At 42.7% G+C, this 16771-nt stretch overlaps 1 protein-coding gene across 20 annotated transcripts in view; it reads right to left on the reverse strand.

Moving 5' to 3' along the window:
- LOC128604859 (NACHT, LRR and PYD domains-containing protein 4-like) overlaps positions 1 to 11475 on the reverse strand; it is a 126225-nt gene extending 114750 nt beyond the window's left edge. For 13 of the 20 annotated variants that reach the window (XM_053619926.1, XM_053619927.1, XM_053619925.1 and 10 more), the window contains exons 1-7: positions 9964 to 11474; positions 4207 to 4290; positions 3926 to 4047; positions 3351 to 3467; positions 2886 to 2940; positions 2447 to 2651; positions 395 to 2162 (exon numbers count right to left, since the gene is read on the reverse strand). In XM_053619926.1, coding sequence (XP_053475901.1) covers positions 395 to 2162; positions 2447 to 2651; positions 2886 to 2940; positions 3351 to 3467; positions 3926 to 3978 — 2198 coding nt within the window. In that variant the 5' untranslated portion in view covers positions 3979 to 4047; positions 4207 to 4290; positions 9964 to 11474. Of the gene's footprint in view, positions 1 to 106; positions 261 to 394; positions 2163 to 2446; positions 2652 to 2885; positions 2941 to 3350; positions 3468 to 3925; positions 4085 to 4206; positions 4909 to 9963 lie in introns of those variants that run through there. The other 7 variants (XM_053619943.1, XM_053619942.1, XM_053619930.1 and 4 more) reach the window with 5 other exon arrangements.
- Between the last annotated feature and the right edge of the window lie 5296 nt (positions 11476 to 16771).

A 16771-nucleotide genomic window follows, 5' to 3' on the forward strand; every position in this document is an offset into this window, starting at 1 on the left:
CAGTGTTCTGTTTTTCTTCTTCTCGTTTGTGAAGTTCTGTTCAATGTCACTTTCAAATGAAAGGAGAAAAGAAAAAGTGCCTTTCACTGGTGTTTAGTTCACAAAATGATGAGAAAGCAGTGATGAATACATGCAGTTATTCTGTAGAGATCATTTCTTCATCAGTTTTAGAGAAAAGGTAATAAATGGTGATAGGTTTTGTCCTCATGGCCCCGCCCTCAGTGCAGACGTAACGTGTTGGTGTAAAAAGTGAAACTCTTCTGGAACAGTACCAGAGGTTTGTTTAAAGATGATTAGAGTAATTATTAACCAGCATTAATCCAAACAGTGCAGTTCAGTGTTACATTAAAATAATAAACCATGCAGTAATACATTTATAAATAAAAATACTCACTCAGCTCTTCTGGAGGCTTTGACCACTGGCAGCAGCTTCAGAAGACATTCCTCTGATCGGTCATATTTACTCAAATTAAACACATCCAGCTCCTGATCTGAGTTCAGTAACACAAACACCAGAGCTGACCACTGAGCAGGAGAGAGTCTGGTTCCACTGAGACGACTGTAATCTCCTCTGTTCAGGTAAGTCTGTACTTCCTGCACTAGAGAATGATCATTCAGTTCATTCAGACAGTGGAACATATTGATGGATTTCTCTGGAGATGGGTTCTCCCTGATCTTCTCCTTGATGTACTCGACTGTTTCCTGTTTGCTGTGAGAGCTGCTTCCTGTCTGGGGCATTAAGCCTTGTAAGAGAGTCTGATTGGACTCCAGTGAGAGACCCAGAAGGAAGCGGAGGAACAGGTCCAGGTGTCCATTCTCACTCTGTAAGGCCTTGTCCACTGCAGTCCTGAGGAGATCAGACATGTCTGACTTGTTGAGAAGATCAGACAGATCAGTGGTTGGTTGTTCTGTTACATTTCTGCTGATGAAGGAGAGAAATGTGTATAAAGCAGCCAGAAACTCCTGAACACTCAGATGTACAAAGCTGAACACCTTCCCCAGGTGAAGCCCAAACTCCTCTCTGAAGATTTGGGTACACACTCCTGAGTACACTGACACTTCTCTCACATCAATGCCACACTCTCTCAGGTCTTCCTCATAGAAGATCAGGTTTCCTTTCTCCAGCTGTTGGAAAGCCAGTTTTCCCAGTGCCAGGATACTCTCTCTGGTCTGCTGAGGATCAGGGTCACATTTCTGATGGTACTTTTGGTCCTTGTGTTTGATCTGAAAGATCAGGAAGTGTGTGAACATTTGGGTCAGAGTCTTGGGGATCTCTCCACTCTCTGTTTCACCCAACATTCTCTCTAGAACAGTGGCTGAGATCCAGCAGAAGACTGGGATGTGGCACATGATGTAGAGGCTTCTTGAAGACTTCATGTGTGAGATGATTTTATTGGCCAGGCTCCGATCACTGATCCTCTTCCTGAAGTACTCCTCTTTCTGAGGATCACTGAACCCTCGTACCTCTGTTACCTGGTCTACACACTCAGGAGGGATCTGATTGGCTGCTCCTGGTCGAGAGGTTATCCAGAGGAGAGCAGAGGGAATCAGATTCCCCTTGATGAGGTTCGTCAGCAGCACGTCCACTGAGGCTGACTCTGTCCCATCACACAATCTCTCATTCTTCTGGAAATTTAGAGGAAGTCGACACTCATCCAGACCATCAAAGATCAACACCACTTTGTAGGAGTCTATTAATTGTAGTTTTCTCATCTCAGGGAAAAAGTGATGAAGAAGATCCATCAGACTGAGATGTTTCTGCTTCATCAGATTCAGCTCTTTAAAGGGAAGTGGAAACATGAAGGTGACGTCCTGATTTGCTTTTCCTTCAGCCCAGTCCAGAATGAACTTCTGCACAGAGACTGTTTTTCCAATTCCAGCAACTCCTTTAGTCAGCACTCTTCTGATGGACTTGTCTTTAAAGAGATCATTACATTTGATGGGTGTCTCCTGTGCTGCTGGTCTCCTGGACGCTGTCTCAATCTGTCTCACCTCATGTTCATTATTGACGTCTCCACTCCAACCCTCTGTGATGTAGAGCTCTGTGTAGATCTCATTCAGAAGTGCTGAGCTTCCATGCTGTGAGATTCCTTCATTAATTCTTTTAAACTTCTCTCTCAGGCTGGATTTCAGCTTTGGCTGATACACAGAGGCCACAGACTCTAATAAACAAAGTAATAAGATGTTTTAATGTAAAATCACTGAACACAGGATTAAATGTCAAATTCAAATGCTGCTGTTCATTCCTGATTCATGTAGTAAATATTCCTGAAGGAACAGGACCATTGTACAGAGTCACCACAAGCTGGACCACGAACAGAACAGAAAAGCAGCAGATGTACATGATACTAAACTCGAACTTCAAACTAAAAGTGTTCCTATCTAAAACTATTTCCTCTCTCTAAAGTGAACCTGATGGAATAAAGCCATGACTCAGAGCTCGTACTGTTGTGCAGTGTGTTAGCGAGATCTGTGTGGTTCATGTTCTTCAGGACGTGCAGTGTGATCTTCAGCGCTCCATCTCTGACACTGTGCAGATCCTCCTCATCCTGCACCTCCCTCTCAGTGCATGCTGGGTAATCTGGACTCAGGAGCTTCCTAAACCTCTTCAGCTCATTCTTTATCAGAGAGATGACTTTGTGTTCCAGCTCCTGGTTAGAAACACACAGGAACACATCTAAATATTATAATGTTACACACTGAGAGATGCTTTTATTTTATGAAAAGAATAAAAGTCTCTTTCTATTCCCACAGTTACAGCTGAAATTCTGCCTGATTACCCATAATGCTGCTGCACATCAATAAATCTGTAAATTGTCATGATCTTAAATAAAAAACCTGCAATCTGCTCACACACAAGTTACACACATTAAAAAGACACACACCTTGAATATGGAGTCCAGCTGATTTCTGCTGAGGTTTGATTTCTTCTGTTGTGGTCTGTGAAGAAATAAAACACATGATGTGATATAGACTATATGTATTCATAGCTGCACAACACACACTAATACATACAGAGACAGATATTTAACACTATCCTCTTAACACAATACACTGATTTCAGGATTTCTCATTGACACTAACATGTTTATGAATAAAATAGTGATCTAGTCATTAATGTCCCAGGTGTAAATGTTGTTGTGTAGCACCACAGACCCTCCAGCTCAGGGACTGCAGACTGAACTGAACTCTTAAAGCAGTTTTCCTCACCGCCAGTCCGAGAGCTGCAGCACTGCACAGTTTAGTGTTTTACTGCTTCAACACCTGATAAAGATCATGAAGGGCTTCAGAATGAGACCAGTGAGTTTGATCAGGTGGAACACTGCTGTAAAACACCTCACTGTACTGACCTCACATCAGGAGAACTGGCTCCGTCTCTGAAGTGAAGTGGATGATGCATTGACGCGTCACTCTTCATGGACACACAGCTGGGTTCTGGTGAGTCTGATCTCTTTCCCTCCATCATTCTAGAATTAAACAGAAATATCAGCAATAATTAATACTCTGCTGTCTCAGCACTGTTACACAATGTGTTCATCATTAAACACCAATAATTCCATCTTTTTAATTCAGCTCCAGTCTGCACACTTATTAAACCAGGAGACACGCCCCATACCTCAGGAATTACACTGATGTCAGGAGTCCCAATCACAGATAACTGACTCAGCTGGGTCTTAAAGCCTGTAGAGTTCACTGACTCAAAGCTACGCTGCTCTTCTCCTCCACATTACACAGTCCTTTTTACTCTTCTCTCAGTGAATGATTTCTCTAAACTGTTCTTAGATCAGATCAGTGATATATTCACTGCTATTAAACACCTTAAACCAAAGTCTAGTTCCTCTGTTAACTAGTGAGTGTTTAGAGATACAGATCAGTTCCATGAGACGGTGTGTGTTTATTGCTGGTGAATGGAAAAGTAACTCACCTCTCGTCTCTCTTTAAGTCCTGTTCTCCAGACACACTCATGTTGGAGGTCATGTCTCCTTCTCCAGATTACAGCAGGACACACGTTTACTTCACTCCAACATCGGTGTGTTAAATCAAACCCTGTATCAGCACAGAGTTCCATTACAGGAAATAGTCTCTGTATCAAGTCATAAAACAACCTGTGTACATTCAAACTTCAGTACAAACCCACAAAACTCTTCTGCATCTGGTGTACATTCAGTGTGTTTATATATTATAGCTTTAGATGTAGATACTCACTGTGTTTTTACTCCTGAAATGCTGTATTTTCCCCTCGACACAAAATGGAGACTGACTTTCACTTTCACTTCCTCACCGTTTATTCTGCAGAGGGGGAGGGGCAGTGAGGTAGGGTAATAAACACACACACACACAGATATGGTTTGTTATCAGACAGCTTTCTGATCCATCGAGCACAGGCCTGTAAATACTGAAAGTATAAGCCTGAAAACGCTGCAAATACAGAGAACAGAATTAAAAGTCTGGTAAAATCTACATCACACACATTATCATTTCATTACCTTCATTTATTATCTCGTGACTTCATTCAGCTGTGCACGAACAACTGTCAGAGCTCTATACAAATATATAAACTAAAATAAAGTAACAGGAGCTAGAAACACTCAGCAGATCATTAGATAAAGAAGCAGAACTCATACGCTGAGTAAGTTTACTTAAATATCTGCAGAAAGGTATTTTTTCTGGTTTTCCCTTAATGAGAGCGAGTATCCTGATATTAGTGAGGATTGGTGTGTAAGTAGTTTCTGTGTGAATAATGAATGTTACTCAGAATAAAAGTGATGATGGAGAGTAAGTTAAACACATTGGTCAGACGAGTAACTAACCCAGTGTTTCCCAATCGAGGTTCTGTCTGATGAGAGCAGGGGTGCGTGTAAAAATCCTTCAAACATTTTCTAGAATGATCAAATGTGTAGAAAACATTTAATATAGATGAGAAATATCTGATGTCTGAAATAATAACACAGACACAGAAATAATAAGACAGATACACACACACACAACAATAATAATAATAAACTAGACCAGTACATTTCCTGAAGAAAATGTGTGCTGCTTGCCATGGCAAAATTCGGATCAGGCGCCAATACTTTCGACAGCCGGAAGCGTAGAGTGCCAATCCTTTTGACAGCCAGAAGAGTGGGGTGCCAATACTTTTGACAGTTGACGACGTAGGGGGCCAATACTTTTGAGAGCTGGACGCGATGGGCGTCAATTCTTTTGAGAGCTGGAGGCACAGGGCGCCAATACTTCTGAGAGCCGGCCGTGTAGTGCAGCTATACTTTTTAGAGCTGGCCGTGTAGGGCGGAAATACTTTGGAGAGCCAGCCATGCGGGGTGCCAATACTTTTGAGATTCGGCCAGATAGGGCGCCAATACTTCTGAGAGCCGGACAGATTGGTTGCCAATACTTTTTAGAGCCGGGCGTGTATGGAGGCAATTCTTTTAGAGCTGGCGGTGTAGAGCGCCAATTCTTTCGCAACTCAATGCAAGTCTATGGGAAATTTTCCGACTTTGAGCTTCCGTACCGGGAATGCCGACATTCTGATCACTTCCGTAATACATAGCACACATCTCCTCAATAAGCCGATCGATTTGACGCCTCAACCATCGATCTCCGACAAACGGTGTGGGACTAGTTTCGCGCCGGAAAAAAAAGTGGAAGAAGAAGAATAATTATAATTATAATAAGTTTGCCAAATAACAATAATAGTGCTTTTCAAGCACCATTAATTATAATAATAATAATAATAATAATAATAATAATAAGTAGGCCGAAGAACAATAGTAGTGCTTTTCAAGCACCATTAATTATAATAATAACTAGACCGGTACATTTCCTGAAGAAAATGTGGATGGTGCTTGCCATGGCAAAACAGGAATGGGGTGCCAATACTTTCAAGAGCCGATGGCAAAGGGTGCCAATACTTCTGAGAGCTGAACAGATCGTGTGCCAATACATTCTAGAGCCAAATGTGTACGGAGGCAATTCTTTTAGAGCTTTCTCCTTAGAGGGCCAATACTTTCGAAACTCAATGCAAGTCTATGGGAAATTTTCTGATTTTGAGCTTCCGTAGCGGGAATTCCGGCATTCCGATCGCTTATAAAAGTCATAGCACACCTCTCCTCAATAAGCCGATCGATTTAACACCTCACCCGTTGATCTCCGACAAACGCGAGAGAAGTTACGTGCTGAAAAAAAGTGGAAGAAGAAGAATAATTATTATAATAACTAGACCGGTACATTTCCTGAAGAAAATGTGAGTGGTGCTTGCACTGGCAAAATTTGGATCGGGCGCCAATACTTTCGAGAGCCGGATGGATAGGTTGCTACAGGGTTTCAGCATGATGCTAGCATGTTTTAGCATGATGCTAACATGTTTTAGCATCATGCTAGCATGTTTTAACGTTTTAGCATCTAGTTAGCATGTTTTAACATGTTTTAGCATCTAGTTAGCATGTTTTAGCATCCTGCTAGCTTGTTGTAGCATCATGCTTGCACGTTTTAGCATCATGCTTACATGTTTTAGCATCATGCTGGCATGTTGCTAGCATGTGTTAGCACTATACTGGCCGTTTAGGGTGCTAATACTTTTAAAGCTGGACAAATAGGGTGCCAATACTTTCGAGAGCCGGACAGATAGGGCGCCAGCATTGTTAGAGCCGGCCGTGTAGTGCGCCAATACTTTTTAGAGCTGACTGTCAAGGGTGCCAGTACTTTTGAGAGCTGGCCGTGCGGGGTCCCAATACTTTTGAGAGCCGAACAGATCGCGTGCCAATACATTCTAGAGCCGAACGTGTACGGAGGCAAAACTTTTAGAGCTTTCTCCTTAGAGGGCCAATACTTTCGAAACTCAATGCAAGTCTATGGGAAATTTTCCGAATTTGAGCTTCCGTAGCGGGAATTCCAGCATTCCGATCGCTTATAAAAGTCATAGCACACCTCTGCTCAATAAGCCGATCGATTTAACACCTCACCCGTCGATCTCCGACAAACGGTGCAGGACTAGTTACGCGCCGAAAAAAAGTGGAATAATAATAATAATAATAATAATAATAATAATAAGCATGCAAGAGAACAATAGTAGTGCTTTTCAAGCACCACTAATAAAACACTTACTGTTACGATAGACAGCCACCTCCTCTTTGAAGTATTCCTCAAAATAAAAATAAAACTTTAGCGGTGCTAAAATGAGAAGCCGCAGGTTCGTTTAAATCACACAGCGCAAACACTGGTACACAGCCGAGATCTTAGAAACTTCTGTGTAACTGACTCCACTTTTACACATAGAGTCCACCTATTGCTGGGGGTATCGTAAAGCCATTAACACCCCCAGACCCCAACTCATTATCATAAACATACTGATAGGATTACACCACGACCCCCGGTCATAAAATAAGTGTCTCCACACAAAACTCTTGCTCAGGAAAACACAAAGATCATAAATTAGACTACCTACAAACTGTTGCTCAGGAAAACACAAAGATCATAAATTAGACTACCTACAAACTGTTGCTCAGGAAAACACAAAGATCATAAATTAGACTACCTACAAACTGTTGCTCAGGAAAACACAAACATCATAAATTAGACTACCTACAAACTGTTGCTCAGGAAAACACAAAGATCATAAATTAGACTACCTACAAACTGTTGCTCAGGAAAACACAAAGATCATAAATTAGACTACCTACAAACTGTTGGTCAGGAAAACACAAAGATCATAAATTAGCACACTACTTCGAATGACAGTTTGACAGAAAGTACTGTCTACCGGTGAAACACGTGTATGGGCGGGGTTTAGAGAGCGAGAGAGAGAGAGAGAGAGAGAGAGAGAGAGAGAGGTGAGGAATTTTTGAGGAATACTTCAAACAGGAGATGAAGCTCTAAAAGTTTTGCCCCCGTACACGTTCGGCTCTAGGATGTATTGGCACACGATCTGTTCGGCTCTCAGAAGTATTGGCACCCTATCCGGCCGGCGCTCAAAAGTATTGGCACCCCGCACGGCCAGCTCTCAAAAGTACTGGCACCCTTGACGGCTGGCTCTAAAAAGTATTGGCGCACTACACAGCCGGCTCTAACAATGCTGGCGCCCCATCTGTCTGGCTCGCGAAAGTATTGGCGCCCTTAGCGTCCGGCACTCGAAATTATTGACACCCTACGCTTTCGCCTCTCGAATATATTGGTTCCCTAGAGTCCGGCATTCGAAAGTATTTGCGCCCTATTTGTCCAGCTTTAAAAGTATTGGCACCCTACACGGCCAGTACAGTGCTAACACACACTAGCAACATGCCAGCACGATGCTAAAACATGCTAGCACAATGCTAAAACATGCTAAAACATGCTAGCATGATGCTAAAACATGCTAAAACATGCTAGCATGATGCTAAAATATGCAAAAACATGCTAGCATGATGCTAAAACATGCAAGCATGATGCTAAAACATGCTAGCACAATGCTAAAACATGCTAAAACATGCTAGCATGATGCTAAAACATGCTAAAACATGCTAGCATGATGCTAAAATGTGCAAAAACATGCTAGCATGATGCTAAAACATGCAAGCATGATGCTAAAACATGCAAGCATGATGCTAAAACATGCTAGCATGATGCTAAAACATGCGAGCATCATGCTAAACCCCTCTAGCAACCTATTCGTCTGACTCTCGAAAGTATTGGCGCCCTACACTGTCGGCTTTCAAAAGTATTGGCGCCCGATCTGAATTTTGCCACACAAGCACCACTCACATTTTCTTCAGGAAATGTACCGTTCTAGTTATTATTATAATAATTATTCTTCTTCGTCCACTTTTTTTTTCGGTGCGTAACTAGTCCTGCACCGTTTGTCGGAGATCGACGGGTGAGGTGTCGAATCGTTCGGCTTATTGAGCAGAGGTGTGCTATGACTTTTATAAGCGATTGGAATGCCAGAATTCCCGCTACGGAAGCTCAAAATCAGAAAATTCCCCATAGACTTGCATTGAGTTGTGAAAGTATTGGCCCTCTAAACAGAAAGCTCTAAAAGTTTTGCCTCGGTACACGTTCGGCTCTAAAATGTATTGGCACACGATCTGTTCGGCTCTCAGAAGTATCGGCACACGATCTGGCCGGCTCTCAAAAGTATTGGCACCCTGCACGGCCAGCTCTCAAAAGTACTGGCTCCCTTGACGGTCGGTTCTAAAAAGTATTGGCACCCTACGCGGGCGGCTCTTGAATGTATTGGCGCCCTGTCCCGATTTCACCATGGCAAGCACCGCTCACATTTTCTTCAGGAAATGTACTGGTCTAGTTATAATTATTCTTCTTCCACCTTCGTGCCATTTTACCTCTAAAGAAAATGTTAATATATTGAGATTTTCAGTCCCTAGTGATGTTCTGAGTAAGAAAATAACCATATCCGTGCTTGCTAATAACTCTGCTGAGTGAAAACCTGTTCTACACACAGATCACAGCTCAGCTGCGGTGTTTAGAGACGCAGAATAAAAGGAGCATGCTGTAGTTACAACATCGAAGCACATCACACCACCGCCCAGCGCTTTACAGATTCATAACAAACTAATGACTTGAACTAATGAGCTCGGCTCGGTCCAGACTACTGTCCACCCTGTCCTCGATTTCAGAGGCTTTAAACTCAATCCAGCGCTCAGATCGATAACTATTTAGGAAGCCTGACTCTGCTATTTATAACCGAACTATCCGTTACATGGTGAAGCTAGTTACAGAAGTCGGTATAACACTAAATATTCACATGACATGCCAACTACCAAAGCCTATTTAATATATTAACTTCATTTTATTAACTTATTGTACTTACTAATGTGCTGGATTGGTTAAAGTGTGTGCTAACTCTGGCTAGTAAAGTCCGCTAGCATAACAATTACTTTAATATTGCGATTCAATTATAAATAAAGTCTTAAAGCACGGAAATAAAATTACAAACTTATAAACTGCAAAAAAATTATAATAATAACTTACCTTTCATTGTATTTGGTCTCGTTGCAGCAGTAGAATCACTCATTAGGGCGATGGAAAGCAGCTGGTGCTATTAGCCTGTGACAGCCAGGGCAGATAGGAAATGTAGTTCTTTTCCTACTTCCTGTGTGGTGTTTACGAACTATTAGTGCAGTCAAAAAAACTACACTCCGCCATAACCCAACTTAAGGATTTTGTTTTACTGTTTAGAGCAGGGGTCGGGAACCTATAGCTCGCGAGCCAGATGTGGCTCTTTTGATGGCTGCATCTGGCTCGCAGACAAATCTTTAATTAAAAATACTAATAACGTTAAAAATATAAAACATTCTCATGTATTTCAAACCATTCATTTCCTACCGCTCATGTTCATGGTTGCGGGTGGCTGGAGCCAATCACAGCTGTCCTCCGGGACAACTCCAAATTTTTATTGGATAATGCGTAACGTACACGGGTCGTTGTGAGGTCAGGAAGTAAACTTCCCTCCTTTTAATCAAGTAGTCAGCTAGCTGCAGAAACCCTTTTATCGAAGAAGATGGCTAAAAGAAAAAAAAAAGATGAGGAGTATCGTACTTTTCAGCAGGAATGGACAGAGGTATTCGCCTTTGTGGAGAGAGCAGGTTCTGCAGTGTGTCTAATATGCAGTGATAAAATTGCATCGATGAAACGGTGAAAATGCAAGGTGTTGGAAATACAGTCTTATCCCTTCAACTAGCAGTGTTTGCATTTGAAAACAAGCTAGAACTCTTCATCGCCGACATTGAAACAGGTCGTTTACTACACTTTGAAAAACTGGGAGAGTTTAAAGATGCATGCACAGCAAGTGACCCTGCGCAACATCTTGATCTTCAGCAGCTAGCGGGCTTCACATCTAATCTCCTGCAGTCATTCAAAGCGCGCTTTGGAGAATTTCGTGAGCGCACTCGTCTTTTTAAGTTCATCGCCCATCCACACGAGTGTGCAGTGGACAGCGCCGACCTGAGTTACATCCCCGGTGTCTCCGTCAGAGATTCTGAGCTACAAGCTGCTGACCTGAAGGCCTCAGACATGTGGGTGAATAAGTTCAAGTCACTGAATGAAGATTTGGAAAGACTTGCACGACAGCAAGCAGAGTTGGCGAGCAAACAAGTGGGGAGAAATGAAAAAACTTCAACCCACGGACCAGCTGATTGTCAAAACTTGGAATGCGCTTCCCGTCACATACCACGCACTGCAGCGTGTGAGTATTGCTGTACTGACAATGTTTGGCTCTACGTATGCATGTGAGCAGTCTTTCTCACATCTAAAGAACATTAAGACCAACCTACGATCACGTTTAACGGATGGAAGTCTCAACGCCTGCGTGAAGCTTAACCTCACCACGTATCAACCAGACTACAAAGCCATCAGCAAAACCATGCAGCACCAGAAGTCGCATTAATGCTAAGAAGTACTTTATTCATCATTGGTTAGCAACAGCATAACAACGTTATTAAAAAGAATTCAGAGACTTATTGTACTTTAAAAGTGTTGGTCTTACGTAAAATGCACACATTTACTTGTATTTAGTTTTAAACATATTGTATGGCTCTCACGGAATTACATTTTAAAATATGTGGCGTTCATGGCTCTCTCAGCCAAAAAGGTTCCCGACCGCTGGTTTAGAGATTTTAAAAAAGTGTCATTTCGCTGTGCAAAAATTTAAAAACTGAAACTTTAATTACTATTAAGACTTATAATTATTTGAAAAACATGATAACTATCTGTTCTAACTTATTAATGTTTATCTTATGCTAACAATCTAACCTTCTAACAGTCTAATTAGGCTTTTAACTTACCAGTCACTTTTTGTACACTTACATTTTCTGTTAATTTTAACTTAATCAAATATCAATATTAATGCCCAGTTGAACAAAACTTTAAAAATATTACCTCTTTGTTTTAAAGCTTTTTAATCCGCTAATAGGTAATAGAGCTAATGTGCATATGCAGATTAGCCACAGTCCTTTACTAAGTGGGTGGTACCATAATTTGCATAAATTAGACTTGCAGAGTGTGTGAAGTGGTTGGCCAAGCCCCTCCCCCAATAAATACCGGTTCCAGACTAAAGGGGGCGACATAGACCAAACCGATCACACACACAAACTGTCCAGATCATGCGTTATATGCCGAAGATAAAAATTTGTGAGGCATCTATTTACAGCCTCCTCAACACTTTTCAGTGCATCACCCCTGTGAGGACGTGGATTTTTGTCCCCATAATGTTTTTGGTCCCCATGAGGTTGCTGTGTAAACATGATGATGTCCCCATGAAGTGATAATTACAAACTCTCTCTCTCTCTCTCTCTCTCTCTCTCTCTCACACACACACAGACACACACACTCTCTCACACATATACTCTCTCTCACACACACACACACACACACTCTCTCACACACACACACACATACACACACTCTCTCTCACACACACACACAGACACACTCTCTGTCTCACAGACACACTGTCTCTCACACAGACAGACACACTCTCACAAGACACTCTCTCTCACACACACACTATCTCTCTAACACACAGACATTCTCTCACACAGACACTCTCTCTGTCTCACACTCAGACACACTCTCTCTCTCACACACACAGACACTCTCTCTCTCTCTCTCACACACAGACACTCTCTCTGTCTCTCACACTCAGACTCTCTCTCTCTCTCTCTCTCTCTCACACACACAGACACACTCTCTCACACACACAGACACTCTCTCTCTCTCTCACACACAGACACTCTCTCTGTCTCTCACACTCAGACTCTCTCTCTCTCTCTCTCTCTCACACACACACAGACACTCTCTCTCTCACACAGACATTCTCTCACACAGACACTCTCTCTCTCTCTCACTCTCTCTCTCTCTCTCTCGTGTGCGCATGGACTGAGTGAGTGGGCGGAGTGGGAGCGGTAGTGAACGGTAGTGTGCGGAGCGTGGCCGAGGCCGCTGCTCCAAAGTTCGCTTCTTCATTTTCCTATCTGTCTTTTCTTCAGAAATACGATTTCCTTTTAGGTCTTTGGTTTCTGAGGGGGTCTTAATTTACTCTTGTTTGTTGTGTGTGTGTGTGTGTGTGTGTGTGTGTGCGTGTGTGTGTGTGCAGGTGTGTGTGTTTGTGTGTGATTTTTCTCGCTGGCCTGGGCGGTTGTTTCCGTGGTTGGGAGCATGGCTGCCTCAGGTACGGGGAAGTATGATTCTCTCACGCGGCGGCATGCTATTAAAGTAGCCACTACCGCCAGCGTTGAGGAGGTTAGTCTGGCCGTGGGGGAGAGTGTTGGATACGACAACATTCTGTCTGTGGCCCGGATGAATAGTGCCGTTGTGCTGTTTCTGAAAACGGTGGAGTTGGCAAACGAAATGGTGGACAGTGGAGTTGTGATTGATGGTGTGTTCCACTTAATGCTTCCTTTATCAACCCCGTGTAAAAAAGTCATCCTGTCTAATGTTCCTCCTTTTATTAAGGATGAGGTTCTGTCACAAACTCTATCCCGCTATGGAAAACCGGTCTCCCAGATCAAGAAGATTGCGACTACAAGTAAATCCTCTCGTGTAAAACATATCGTGTCTTTCAGACGGTGTGTGTACATGGTTATGAAGGATAATAATGATCTGGATCTGACACTCAGTGTAAAGGTGGAGGATTTTAATTATGTTATTTACGCTACTACTACTACAATGAAGTGTTTTGGGTGCGGTTTATCTGGTCATCTGGTGAGGGCCTGTCCTGAAAAAAAAAGAAAATCCTTACAAAAGTCAATGTAACGTTGGACTATAATGATAGTGATAGTCAATCCTAGACATCATGTACGTAAATCTATTATTTTTCCTCATATTTATGAGTGAGTTTCAAATCGCTTCGTTGAATTTAAGAAAATTTAAGAACAAAAAAGAGTTTATTGACTAAATTGCTAGACGTTACCGCACAAGGAGCTCTGGTCAGGTCACGGTTTCAGAATGTGGAGTGTATGGATGCACCGTCGAAATTCTTTTTTAATTTGGAAAAAAAGAATGGTCAGAATAAGATGACACATGGCCTGTTTTCTGATGATGGGACACTTTTAGGGGACCGTAGAGAAATTCGAAAGAGAGCAGTCGGTTTCTACAAGGAACTGCACAAGTGTGAAATCTCCGATGAACAGGCCCAGGATAACGTCTTCTTGAAGGATCTCCCTCAGGTGTCAAAGGAAACACATGCAGACCTCGGAGGGGCGTTGACCCTAGAGGAACTGCTACGAGCCCTCCAGGGTATGGAGAGTGGCAAGGCACCAGGGATCGATGGTCTACCGGCTGACTTTTATAAGTCTTTTTGGCCTGAAATGGGTGCAGACCTACTGGAGGTACTGGGTGACAGTTTAGTCACGGGGCGGCTGCCACTCAGTTGTCGCAGAGCAGTATTGACTCTGTTGCCCAAGAAAGGAGATCTACACGACATAAGATCATGGAGACCTGTTTCAGTTCTCTGTGTGGAATACCGACTGCTCTCTAAGGTACTGGCAAACCGACTTAGTATAGTCAGGGAAGAGGTGATCCATCCGGACCAGACCTACTGTGTGCCGGGTCGAGTCATTCACGACAACGTTTCGTTCATTAGGGATGTCGTAGAAGTCGGAAAGATTTTTAATATGGAATTTGGTTTGGTTTTAATTGATCAGGAAAAGGCTTTCGACAGGGTTGAGCATACCTACTTATGGAACGTTTTGACTGCTTTTGGTTTTAGTTGAAGGATCCTGTATCGTTTGAAAATATATGGTGTCTGGAAGGGGCATTATGTGTGGTTGCAGAAGAAAAGGTGAAATTTAATCAACTTCTACTGTTGTCTTTTTTTTTTTTTGCTTTTTATTTTTTTAATACTCCCTGTGGTTTTTCACATGCATTTGGAAGTGGTGTTTATTTTAATCACCTATCTATCTATCTGCCTCCCTGCCCCGCCCCGCCCTGCCCTGTATATTTAGTTAGTGTTATTTGAAATGACTCTGTGGGACCGAAATAGGTCATTGTAGTTTTAAAATCATGTAAATAAAAAGGCGTTTGAAATTCAAATTCAATTCAAATCACTCTCTCTCCCCCCTCTCCCCCACTCTCTCTTTCTCTCTCTCTCTCCCTCTCTTTCACTTCCCCCTCTCCCCCACTCTCTCTTTCTCTCTCTCTCTCCCTCTCTTTCTCTCCCCCCTCTCCCCCACTCTCTCTTTCTCTCTCTCTCTCCCTCTCTTTCACTTCCCCCTCTCCCCCACTCTCTCTTTCTCTCTCTCTCTCCCTCTCTTTCTCTCCCCCCTCTCCCCCACTCTCTCTTTCTCTCTCTCTCTCCCTCTCTTTCACTTCCCCCTCTCCCCCACTCTCTCTTTCTCTCTCTCTCTCCCTCTCTTTCTCTCCCCCCTCTCCCCCACTCTCTCTTTCTCTCTCTCTCTCCCTCTCTTTCACTTCCCCCTCTCCCCCACTCTCTCTTTCTCTCTCTCTCTCTCCCTCTCTTTCACTTCCCCCTCTCCCCACTCTCTCTTTCTCTCTCTCTCCCCCTCTCTCTCTTCCCCCTCTCCCCCACTCTCTCTTTCTCTCTCTCTCTCCCTCTCTTTCACTTCCCCCTCTCCCCACTCTCTCTTTCTCTCTCTCCCCCTCTCTCTCTTCCCCTTCTCCCCCACTCTCTCTTTCTCTCTCTCCCCCTCTTTCTCTTCCCCCTCTCCCCCACTCTCTTTCTCTCTCTCTCCCCCTCTCTCTTCCCCTTCTCCCCCACTCTCTCTTTCTTTCTCTCTCCCCCTCTCTCTCTTCCCCTTCTCCCCCACTCTCTCTCCCTCTCTCTCTCTCCCTCTCTCCCTTTCCCCTCTCCCCCACTCTCTCTTTCTCTCTCTCTCCCCCACTCTCTCTCTCTTTCTCTCTCTCTCTCCCTCTCTCTCCCCCCTCTATCTCTCTCTATTTGTTAATGATGCTCATGCATTGCAATGTTATAAACTACCTCCTAATGGTCCACCATGCATCTCCATTCAGCCCGTGTCCTGTCAGCTAAATGTAGCTTCATGTCACTAATAATTATTCACATGTTCATGCTTTTAATAAATCTTTCTGTCCTGCCACCGTATCAGTGAATTTAAACTAATGCTTGCATTCAGATTATAAGGGGTGTGTGTGCGCACTTTTAGAATAACTAAAATCTCTCTCTTTCTCTCTCTCTCTCTCTTTTTACCAGTATCAGCCAGAGGAGAATTTTTAATTAAATTTTTTTATTTTATTTTTATACCACACCGTGGTATCGACTTTATATATATATATATATATTCTGTTTATATTAAACACTAATATATTTACTGTATAACGCTGTATTTCCAAACAGCATGAATAATTTCTTTTTGCCGAAACTCTGCACAAGCACAATTTTCTATATATTTTTTAACTTCATGAAGAAAAGTCCGGTTTCATAGAAATCCGCGGACACTTAATTAGTGTCAGCGGCAGAACAGTTCCATATCTGAAGTGATACTCCACATACCTGCTTGCAGCGGCGATCGCTTTCGGCCTACAAAGTTACTTGAAAGTGCCAGCATGAAGCACAGACCTGAAACCTGAAAATGACTGGATGATTTTAATAACGGACAAGCAAGAAAGCACTTCAAAGCGTTATTCCTGTTTTACCTCAGGAATGACGTGACTTTGCACATGATCAAATAAGGTTCTTAAGTTTCATTGATATGTTCGCTTGTGCTCAGTGGCAGTTAGAACATTTAATTTTATTATTATTTTTTTAAACTTAAGAACGCTTTTTTTTTGCTTCAGCACAGTACAGGCTGAAGTATAGATCATGTAC

The sequence above is a fragment of the Ictalurus furcatus genome, unplaced genomic scaffold (genome assembly GCF_023375685.1).
Source record: "Ictalurus furcatus strain D&B unplaced genomic scaffold, Billie_1.0 scf4, whole genome shotgun sequence".
Classification (NCBI taxonomy): domain Eukaryota; kingdom Metazoa; phylum Chordata; class Actinopteri; order Siluriformes; family Ictaluridae; genus Ictalurus; species Ictalurus furcatus.